Here is a 12632-nt window from a genome sequence, read left to right as displayed (position 1 = left end):
ATATCAATGAGATTCAGGGTGTCACTAATATCAATGAGATTCAGGGTGTCACTAATATCAATGAGATTCAGGGTGTCACTAATATCAATGAGATTCAGGGTGTCACTAATATCAATGAGATTCAGGGTGTCACTAATATCAATGAGATTCAGGGTGTCACTAATATCAATGAGATTCAGGGTGTCACTAATATCAATGAGATTCAGGGTGTCACTAATATCAATGAGATTCAGGGTGTCACTAATATCAATGAGATTCAGGGTGTCACTAATATCAATGAGATTCAGGGTGTCACTAATATCAATGAGATTCAGGGTGTCACTAATATCAATGAGATTCAGGGTGTCACTAATATCAATGAGATTCAGGATCTGCAAGTGGAAAAAGTTGGTGGCCCTGCTTAAAACTTGATAGCCAGAAATAAAGAAAAAGAAAATTGTGTTGGTTCAAAATAAAAATGAACCGTACCCTAATTTTTAATAAAATATGTAATTTTGATAAATTGTTTACTATATAATGACATATTGAACAATGTTTATCATTTCATCATTAACTTAAATTACTAAACTTTTCACAACCAGTTTCCTCTTTGCATCACAAATTCATAAAATAGTCTCGTTTCATGGTCTGCTCTTTCCTTAGATTAAGACAAAAATAGCCAAATTTGTTTAATAAAAATCGAAAATTGACTCAATTGTGTCTGTTGGCTCCAAAATTAGGGTTCATTTCTAGAAATATTGACGAGTATAAGAAAAAAGTACGGAAATATTTGGGTGAGAAAGTCTGGTGGTGAAGAGGTCAAAGGAGCAGGACTGATGGGTAGACATGTTCTGAAACTTAATTGTTTACTCCACAGTAATATAATGGTAAAAAATTATTTATTGATTTTTCTTTGAAAACTACCAGTTCAATTACTTGAGTCTTGAAATGTACAGAAATCTTTAGGTGACCTCTTGATTTGTATCCTGGTTATAACTGCAATTGCCATGGCAACCACTGCTATTGTTGTAATATGGCAAATAACCTTTATCTAATATTTCATCTTGTAAAGAACATTATCAATCAACTAAGACAGCGGGTGCTATATCGATCGTAAGGTCACTTGGTATTTTATGCGATTTAATTTCTAGACTGAAATTGAAATGGTTTGAAAATGGCCATATTATGGTCATACGAATTTCATGTAAACAAACCAATGTGTTTTAAATACATTGTATATATGACACATATCATGCTTAATGCAGCGTGACGACTACATTAACCTTTTCACCACCAGATTTTCACATCCCAAATTTGTATGCACTTTTTTTCTTCAATATTTCCGGACATGAACCCTAATTTTGGAGCAAACAGACAACATTTTTGTAAATTTTCAGTTAATAATAATAATAATAATAATAATAATAATAAGTATGCACTTATATAGCGCCATATATCCAAAATAAATGTTCATAGGCGCTTTACAAGACAAAAAATAAATAAAAATATTAAATCATGAATAAAACATTAATAGCAACAACAAAGAAAAACTACTGAGTTTCAAAAGTCTGTTTAAAAAGATGAGTTTATTTGACAAACAAAAGATGAGTTATTTGACAAACAAATTAAAACACTTAAACTGTTACAGTTGTTCTTGTTACTCTTGTTCAGTAATTCATTATTCCTGACCTGGACATAGCAGGGTCTCATAGATTGACTTCTGTGTGTGTGAATGTGTCATGTCCAATAGTTTCATGATCTGATTCAAGATGGCTAATTCAGTGGTGACCATTTTGTGCTAAAAAAAATATTTTGGTTGTATGAGCACATTTTCGTTCTTGGTATGTACATCAGACAATAATGCACTAAATTTTGTCTATCAAATTTGACTCTGAATGGCTGACTGGTGGCCATCTCTGACATACCTTGAACCTATCATGTTCAAACTTACATGTAAATATATATGCGTAATACATCATGTTGCACATATGCAAATGTTTTTGTTTGATGATCAATTTTAATTTGCCCAAATGGTAACCATTTTAATGTTGAAAATTCTTCAAAAATAAGCATTTCTGCCATTCAAAAAATGGATCTCGGCCTTGTCCGAATGGATTTTATTCAAACTTTGTACATTCATTGGACATTTCCTGTGAGACCTTGATGCACGTCATTTTGTTTTAATGGATGCTGTTCTAGAGCCATTATCTCTGACATATAACTGTTCATGTTTAAACTTTATACTGATAACTCACATGGACTAATGCAATTACTTTTTTCTTTAGGATTAACAACAGTTATTCACTAAAAAGCCACAATAAAGTAATAATGTACAGGTTGTCTGCATTTGATCTGTCTCAAATGGTTCTATTTTTAGTAAGAGCTATGCGATGAAATAAAAAATGTGTTTGCATTCACTGGTGAATTGTATATTCTATACGCCATACTTACATGTAGTTGTGAATTGAGAATGGGGGTATTATGTAAGGACAATATACATACAAGATTCATTCTCGAATAATTAGAAACTCCTGTATTTAACTACTCTCAGGTCTTCGTAAACTGCGTAAAACTCAGAATGAGCCGTTAACCATAGAACGATACGACCCACCGGTGGTGAATGCTACGCAGAAGACAATTGCAGAAAGAAAAGTGCTTGATTTAAGAAGATGGTGAGTATATAACTGGACATGACCATTATTTTATACTTGCTGGGGGTGAATATGAAAACTTCCGTAATCACTGTACTAGTCCCCCTTCTAATATTTTGGACTTCCTCTATTAGTTGGACCACCTAATTTTGTTAAGATATTATTACTTTTAAATTTATCATTTTCTTCCATCAATAAATCTACTTGTTAGTAAATGACCATATTCAGATGATATCAATCCACCTTGAGGTTAATTCTCATTGACGAGAAATAAAAAATTTTTTTTGTTTCTGCTCAAAAAAAAAAAAATACAATAAAAATATTATTGCCAATAATTATTAGTTCACTGTTCATCAATGTAATATTTTTTGGATTATTAATTTGCAGTGTAACTTTTTTCTGTGTCATGAAGTATGCATGATATTTAAATATATATATGGCCATCATGGTTTTGAATGAATGACTGATACTTTTTGTAGCTTTGGAAACAACATGTGTTGGTACCAGCAATTTATTGGTTCACTAATATAACAATTATAACAAAGCTAGCAATATATATTATGGGTAGGAGTATGGTTTAGCTCTTGATCTTTCTCAGAACTCAGAACAAGTCAACATTCTTTAGTTGTCAGTATTATAAATTAAATGGTACTGTGCGACACATTATGAGAAATGAATTTTTGGTTCTCAATTAATCAAAAAGAATGGTTGTGACTTTGTTTTCGAATGCAGCTTCTAATACATTAGTTAAAATAATACATAATATTGGTTCATTCCATTTGGTTCATCATTGACTCATTCCAATTGGACCATCAGTGACTCATTCCATTTGGTTCATCATTGACTCATTCCAATTGGTTCATCAGTGACTCATTCCAATTGGTTCATCAGTGACTCATTCCAATTGGTTCATCAGTGACTCATTTCAATTGGTTCATCAGTGACTCATTCTATTTGGCTCATCAGTGACTCATTCCAATTAGTTCATCAATGACTCATTCTAATTGGTTCATCGGTGACTCACTTCAATTGGTTCATCAGTGACTCATTTCAATTGGTTCATCAGTGACTCATTCCATTTGGTTCATCAGTGACTCGGTCCATTTGGTTCATCAATAACTCATTTCAATTGGTTCATCAGTGACTCAGTCCATTTGGTTCATCAATGACTCATTTCAATTGGTTCATCAGTGCCTCATTCCATTTGGCTCATCAGTGACTCATTTCATTTGGTTAATCAGTGACACATCCCATTTGGTTAATCAGTGACTCAGTCTATTTGGTTCATCAGTGACTCATTCTATTTGGTTCATCAGTGACTCAGTCCATTTCGTTCAACGTTGACTCGTCCCATTTGGTTAATCTGTCACTCAGTCTATTTGGTTCATCAGTGACTCATTCTATTTGGTTCATCAGTGACTCAGTTCATTTCGTTCATCGATGACTCGTCCCATTTGGTTCATCAGTGACTCAGTCCATTTGGTTCATCAGTGACTTGTCTCATTTGGTTCATCAGTGACTCATTCTATTCTATTTGGTTCATCAGTGACTCAGTTCATTTCGTTCATCGATGACTCGTCCCATTTGGTTCATCAGTGACTCAGTCCATTTGGTTCATCAGTGACTTGTCTCATTTGGTTCACCAGTGACTCATTCCATTTGGTTCATCAGTGACTCAGTCCATTTGATTCATCAGTGACATAGTCCATTTGGTTCATCAGTGACTTGTCTCATTTGGTTTATCAGTGACTCGGTCCATTTGGTTCATCAGTGACTCAGTCCATTTGGTTTATAAGTGACTCAGTCCATTTGGTTCATCAGTGACTCAGTCCATTTGGTTCATCAGTGACTCAGTCCATTTGATTCATCAGTGACTCATTTCATTTGGTTAATCAGTGACTCATCCCATTTGGTTAATCAGTGACTCAGTCTATTTGGTTCATCAGTGACTCATTCTATTTGGTTCATCAGTGACTCAGTCCATTTCGTTCAACGATGACTCGTCCCATTTGGTTAATCAGTCACTCAGTCTATTTGGTTCATCAGTGACTCATTCTATTTGGTTCATCAGTGACTCATTCTATTTGGTTCATCAGTGACTCAGTTCATTTCGTTCATTGATGACTCGTCCCATTTGGTTCATCAGTGACTCAGTCCATTTGGTTCATCAGTGACTTGTCTCATTTGATTCATCAGTGACTCATTCCATTTGGTTCATCAGTGACTCAGTCCATTCGGTTCATCAGTGACTCAGTCCATTTGGTTAATCAGTGACTTGTCTCATTTGGTTCATCAGTGACTTATCTAATTTGGTTCATCAGTGACTCATTCCATTTGGTTCATCAGTGAATCAGTCCATTTGGTTCATCAGTGACTCATTCCATTTGGTTCATCAGTGACTCACTCCATTTGGTTCATCAGTGACTCAGTCCTTTTGGTTCATCAGTGACTTGTCTAATTTGGTTCATCAGTGACTCATTCCATTTGGTTCATCAGTGACTCATTCTATTTGGTTCATCAGTGACTCATTCTATTTGGTTCATTATTGACTCATTCCATTTGGTTCATCAGTGACTCATTCCAATTGGTTCATCAGTGACTCATTCCATTTGGTTCATCAGTGACTCGGTCCATTTGGTTCATCAGTGACTTGTCTCATTTGGTTCATCAGTGACTCAGTTCATTTGATTCATCAGTGACTTCTTCCAATCGGTTCATCTGTGACCTGTCTCAGTTGGTTCATCAGTGACTCATTCCATTTGGTTCATCAGTGACTCATTCTATTTGGTTCATCAGTGACTCATTCTATTTGGTTCATCAGTGACTCATTCCAATTGGTTCATCAGTGACTCATTCCAATTGGTTCATCAGTGACTCATTCCAGTTGGTTCATCAGTGACTCATTCCATTTGGTTCATCAGTGACTCAGTCCATTTGGTTCAACAGTGACTTGTCTCATTTGGTTCATCAGTGACTCATTCCATTTGGTTCATCAGTGACTCATTCCATTTGGTTTATCAGTGACTCATCCCATTTTGTTCATCAGTGACTCAGTCCTTTTGGTTCATCAGTGACTTGTCTAATTTGGTTCATCAGTGACTTGTCTAATTTGGCTCATCAGTGACTCATTCCATTTGGTTCATCAGTGACTCAGTCCTTTTGGTTCATCAGTGACTTGTCTAATTTGGTTCATCAGTGACTCATTCCATTTGGTTTATCAGTGACTCATCCCATTTGGTTCATCAGTGACTCATTCAATTTGGTTCATCAGTGACTCAGTCCATTTGGTTAATCAGTGACTTGACTCATTTGGTTCATCAGTGACTTGTCTAATTTAGTTCATCAGTGACTCATTCCATTTGGTTCATCAGTGAATCAGTCCATTTGGTTCATCAGTGACTCATTCCATTTGGTTCATCAGTGACTCACTCCATTTGGTTCATCAGTGACTCAGTCCTTTTGGTTCATCGGTGACTTGTCTAATTTGGTTCATCAGTGACTCATTCCATTTGGTTCATCAGTGACTCATTCCATTTGGTTCATCAGTGACTCATTCCATTTGGTTCATCAGTGACTCATTCCATTTGGTTCATCCGTAACTCATTCCATTTTGTTCATCAGTGACTCAGTCCATTTGGTTCATCAGTGACTCAGTCCATTTGGTTCATCAGTGACTTGTCTCATTTGGTTCATCAGTGACTTGTCTCATTTGGTTCATCAGTGACTAATTCTATTTGGTTCGCCAGTGACTCATTCTATTTGGTTCATCAGTGACTAATTCTATTTGATTCGCCAGTGACTCATTCTATTTGGTTCATCAGTAACTCATTCTATTTGGTTCATCAGTGACTAATTCTATTTGGTTCATCAGTGACTCATTCTATTTGGTTCATCAGTGACTAATTCTATTTGGTTCGCCAGTGACTCATTCTATTTGGTTCATCAGTAACTCATTTCATTTGGTTCATTAGTGACTCATTTCATTTGGTTAGTCAGTCAGTGACTCATTTCAATTGGTTCATCAGTGACTAATTCTATTTGGTTCATCAGTGACTCATTCTATTTGGTTCATCAGTGACTCATTCCATTTGGTTCATCAGTGACTCATTCCATTTGGTTCATCAGTGACTCATTCCATTTGGTTCATCAGTGACTCATTCCATTTGGTTCATCCGTAACTCATTCCATTTTGTTCATCAGTGACTCAGTCCATTTGGTTCATCAGTGACTCAGTCCATTTGGTTCATCAGTGACTTGTCTCATTTGGTTCATCAGTGACTTGTCTCATTTGGTTCATCAGTGACTAATTCTATTTGGTTCGCCAGTGACTCATTCTATTTGGTTCATCAGTGACTAATTCTATTTGATTCGCCAGTGACTCATTCTATTTGGTTCATCAGTAACTCATTCTATTTGGTTCATCAGTGACTAATTCTATTTGGTTCATCAGTGACTCATTCTATTTGGTTCATCAGGGACTAATTCTATTTGGTTCGCCAGTGACTCATTCTATTTGGTTCATCAGTAACTCATTTCATTTGGTTCATTAGTGACTCATTTCATTTGGTTAGTCAGTCAGTGACTCATTTCAATTGGTTCATCAGTGACTAATTCTATTTGGTTCATCAGTGACTCATTCTATTTGGTTCATCAGATACTAATTCTATTTGGTTCGCCAGTGACTCATTCTATTTGGTTCATCAGTAACTCATTTCATTTGGTTCATTAGTGACTTATTTCATTTGGTTAGTCAGTCAGTGACTCATTTCAATTGGTTCATCAGTGACTCATTCTATTTGGCTCATCAGTGACTCATTCTATTTGGTTCATCAGTGACTAATTCTATTTGGCTCATCAGTGACTCATTCTATTTGGTTCATCAGTGACTAATTCTATTTGGTTCGCCAGTGACTCATTCTATTTGGTTCATCAGTGACTCATTCTATTTGATTCATCAGTGACTAATTCTATTTGGTTCGCCAGTGACTGATTTCATTTGGTTCATTAGTGACTCGTTTCAATTTGTTAGTCAGTGACTCATTTCAATTTGTTCACCAGTGACTCATTTCAATTGGTTCATCAGTGACTCATTTCAATTGGTTCATCAGTGACTCATTTCAATTGGTTCATCAGTGACTCATTTCAATTGGTTCATCAGTAATTCTTCCACCTACATTTCAAATGAAATCTATGTTGAAACTTTAACACCTATCACACCACTAAATTTATTCTTCTTAAATTTTACCGGGTATAAACAAGGCTGTGATTGTTTCACTATGTTTTTTCAAGTGTCTTTTATCTATTTTTCTGATATTCCAAAGCCAATTTTATTCATTCCCTGTGAAATTTTTATGAAAGTATAAACACCCATACATCTCAACTGTTTTTATTTTGATATAAATAATTATCTATTAATATACATTTTCTTCTGTTTCAGGTTTTGTATAAGTCGTCCTCAGTACAATAAATCCTGTGGGATTTCCTCCTTGGTTTCATGTTGGAATTATCTTTATACCACAATGGGTGTTGGCAGGTAAATTATCAATAAATTTAATCAATTTATCTGGATAAGGCTGGCAGAATAAGGGTTAAATATCAAAGTTTATCAACTATATTTCACAAGTACTTGATAGACAGGGACTATGTCATTCATGACTTGTTTTATCAGGATTTCTTGAACAATAGCATAAAATAAATCTGAGAAATAAAATGTTTGACAGTGACCTCAGTTATATTTGTTTTCATGGAGTGTTTGTCAAATCAATTGTAGAAAATGACATAAAAATGATAGAGAAGTGAGAAACGATGACATTCAAACTTTGGAATTCAAGACAGACGTTACTTCGTGAACTGTGCTAGGATGCAAATTACAACATTTTGTTAGTCCCCGTTCCGCCGAATGGCGGCCATTTTTGTTCTAAAAATCATTAAAATCAAGCATTTCCCGGCTGTTTACAGATGGATTTTGTTCAAACCTTGTATATACATTGGACATTATAGGACCTTGATGCACATCATTTTGTTTTATGATCTGATTCAAGATGGTTGAATGGCAGCCATTTTTGTGCTAAAAAAATCATAAAAATCAAGCATTTCTTGGCTGTTTACAGATGGATTTTGTTCAAACTTAATATATAAATTAGACATTATGGGTCCTTGATGCCAATAATTTTGTTTTTCAGATACATGTAACATTCAAAATGGCCAACTGGTGGCCATTTTGTTTTAATGAATGGGTTTCCAGAGCCTTATGTCTGACTTGTTTTGACTGATTATGTTCAAATTTTAAATATTCATTATACATCACGTCATAGATATACGGATATATTGGTTTGACAATCGTTTTCAAAGTGGCCAAATGGTGGCTATTTTTGTGCTCTAAAAAAATCCTCAAATATAAAGCATTTCTTGCATTCATGAATGGATTTTGTTCAAACTTATAACATACATTAGACATTACAGGTTCCTGAAGCACGTCATTTTATTTTTCAGATTGGATTCAAAATGGCTGACTGGCGGCCATTTTGTTTTAATGATTGGGCTTCTAGAGCCATATCTCTTAAATGCTTTGACTGATGATATTCAAATTTTATATATTCGTTATACATCATGTTATATATATATATATATATATATATATATACATGTATTAAAAATGGTTGATTTTGAATGCTGTTCCAGAGCAATATCTCTCAATATGGACAAGTACTTGTTTGATGATCAGATACAAATGTCAATCATTTTAATGTTAAAAAAATCATATTCCTGACATGGTTATATTCCAGCTACATTTTGTATATTACTATATACAAAACTATATATCTTAAATTTGATAACTAACGGGGACTGTTCCATGCATGGCTTGTTTAAAAATAATTACCTACATAATTTTCTCTATTTTTATCCACAATTTTGTCTATTTGGTTAAAAATTATCAAAACAATTTCAAACAATACATAAAAATAGACAAAACAACACAAAAAATTGATGAGAAAAATGACGGCATTCAAAGCACTGATAGACAAAACTGAATGTATGTCAGCAACCAATAATTTGTATATAAAAGATACTGACAACTGCTGTGACTGATAGGTATGATATATTGAATATAGTAGTCAGTAATCCGTAGCAATTATTCCAAATCTTCAGTCCTTTCGAACAATTGCATTTTATCAGCAGTATCTGACTACTGGGGTACCTTTATTTTGGGTCATTTTTTTTTTTTTTCATCTCCAAAATTGTATACTGTCAAATCTAAGGAAAATTATGTACCCTAGGTGTCTCCAGAGACAATAGCTAGCATGTTTTACGATATCTTGTCAGCACGATCGGCAGATTACAATTCTTGTGTGGCGATTAACTGTACAGTGTTTTTAACAAAACGCTGTGGCCACCAAAAGAATAAACGCAGATCAGATTGCTTGCAGTGTTTTGTTTTTGAGCAAAAATTACACTTCCAAGTAGCTGTCGTGGTTTTTTCACAATATTAACATTTATACACAGTTTTATGATGTCAAAATACAGATTATTCAGCTTTAGTAATTATTAGTCCCAATTTATTTTTGCAAGAATGAAACTGAACTGAAAAAAATTTCATTTTTATTTTCTCTGAACCACGAAAGCTTGCGTTGTGTTGTGAAAATGAAAGTGATTTACAGTATTGCTTGTAACCTAAACATTTTCCGTAATTGACTGACCTGTCTTTAACCTTATATAAACATATCAAAATCAGCTTGTATATAATTGTCTTTTTTTCATAAAATCTGCATGAATTTTTAGATATTTTTTTCAAAAATGTTGATCAATACCTATAGCCAATAAGAATTTCTGCCCATTTAGTCTAAATTAATCAAAGAAATGACAGAAAGATATATGAGAATTTTGCAACAAAATTTTAATTTACCTGCAAGCTCAGTAATTCGTCACCCTCTGTAAAAACCTACTAAACTTTCATTTAGGAATTTAAGTAATCAAAAACCTCATTTTAACGTTGTCGCACATTGCTTGAGTCTTATCTGTACTTAGGTGTATCTCATCATTATTTTTTCATTGTATCTGTTTTGAAGGAGAAAATTGCTCGTCATTGAGTGCTAATCTCTAGGGTGCTCCCCTTGCAATGGTGCTAATTACTTCCTACAGACAATTTCAGTTCACAGGAATATCATGATACCAGGCTTTCAAAGACATGTTTTACAGTTAAACTCCTTTCTTTGTTTCTTTTTGTATTTTTTATTGTACTGATCTGAAACATTATTAACTGTAAAAGATCTCCTATGGGCGAGGAGGATTCAGCACCTGAGTAATCTTTTTTTGTCACAAAAAAATAAATACTGAAATATAACATCGTAGTAAATTGTTTTTTCCAGGGCACGAATTAATGAGCCACAAATTTACATTGGCGTCTTTAGCAAGAATTTCACGCACACAACAAGAATGAATACAAGGCATCCGGTCACTCGTGGCATCCGTATATGAATGATTTCCATGTTATGTTTTGTGTGAATTATTATGATACAAAGTTATTTTAACTTTTGAACACAGTGTTTAATAGAATGCATTCGCTAATTAGTTATTTTAGTGAATCGGATGTCCAGATTTTTACATTACCAAGTGTAAATTGTACTACTGTATAAGAAAGCCGGCCTGTGTTGATGCCGAATGTCGTAGATGGGAAAATAGTTCCAAAATGGCAATATTTTGGTTTCAGTGATCTACCGCAATCTGTGACCCATTATCCAAAATATTGACCATAGCGATCTTTAAGATAAATACTTCTTTTTTCTCCAATAGAGTTACATTACCCCTGTGAATGCCATGGTTTTTCCCGTTAGAATTAAACGTCAGTGGTCGCCGCATCATGCCCTGTTTTTTTTATGGGACTCATAGCCATGTGCACAACGCATGTTAAATACTTCATTTGTTGACATGAAATTTGAACATGCTCTCCTCAACGACCACCTTGCTTTGAACTGATCAGAATAACCTGCCTATCAATCTATATGGCCCTTTGTAAAATTGTGATATTTCCAAAAAATTTGCCAGTTAATTTTAGCGTCTACTGTAATATATTTTTCTATAATATTTTGTTGTTGTTGATCAAATGAACATAAATGTCCATTGCAGATCACTATAAATAGTGTCTGTTTCGCGATCACAGAACAAACATTATGCTATAGAATTATAGCTTTTCTCTGTGTTTAATAACATAATATAATCATAGGAAGGAGTTCTAAAAACAAACAAAAAACCTGGCCGCCGAAAAATTTTTGACGCTGTTAAAAGACCTCAAAATCCTTTCGATGTAAACTGTAAGTTGGTGATTGCAGCTTATAGCATTGGAAAGGGTCGTCGCGCAATACGTAAATTTAGTAGTTACATAGAATTACTGCCTAGTCTATCTGTAACCACTCTTCAACACCATCCCGCTCGTGGTTTTCTGTGAGCATGGCCAACGTTACATTTCGTTTTTCTTCGGGAGAAAAAAACTGCTGACTTGGGGCTACATGTAATTGATTATAACGAATCCGATAATGGTACACTCTCCATAGTACATATCTGTACTTGAAGGCATGTATATCCCGTGAGTAAATATATGATGTCATGACGGCCCGCCCTATGTTTAGAGAACCGAGTGTACTGTTGACGCTGTTCATCATAACAAAGGGACTTGAATAAATTAATTGCGCCATCTTGTTGAAGTTTTCGATGAAACTGTTAAGTTTTGTCACTTTTTAAAAAACAACCAACCATGTTTTCACGATATAACAGTCCTCGCAGATCAGATACTTGTATATTGATAAAGTATGATCGAAATGGTTAACATTTGGTAATTAATTAGCTGTTTATTAGTGGCCAAATTCGAAGAAACGTTTTATTGAGTTTTACGAAAACTAATTTTTGACTATCATAACTATTGAAGATGTCATCTTTTAACACTATTCTTTATGCTAAAGATGTACAAATTACACAATCTATTTGCCACATAATGGGCTGAAGTATGAT

General features: G+C 34.3%; 1 protein-coding gene across 1 annotated transcript in view; it reads left to right on the top strand.

The window, feature by feature from the left end:
* LOC102809942 (basic immunoglobulin-like variable motif-containing protein) overlaps positions 1-12632 on the top strand; it is a 55094-nt gene that overhangs the window by 20092 nt on the left and 22370 nt on the right. The window contains exons 4-5 of the mRNA XM_085496751.1: positions 2531-2651; positions 8068-8163. Of these exons, the coding sequence (XP_085352877.1) occupies positions 2531-2651; positions 8068-8163 (217 nt within the window). The remainder of the gene's footprint in view (positions 1-2530; positions 2652-8067; positions 8164-12632) is intronic.

This window comes from Saccoglossus kowalevskii, chromosome 1, assembly GCF_978046115.1.
Source record: "Saccoglossus kowalevskii chromosome 1, keSacKowa6.1, whole genome shotgun sequence".
NCBI lineage: Eukaryota > Metazoa > Hemichordata > Enteropneusta > Harrimaniidae > Saccoglossus > Saccoglossus kowalevskii.
This window is presented reverse-complemented; position numbering and strand designations above follow the sequence as displayed.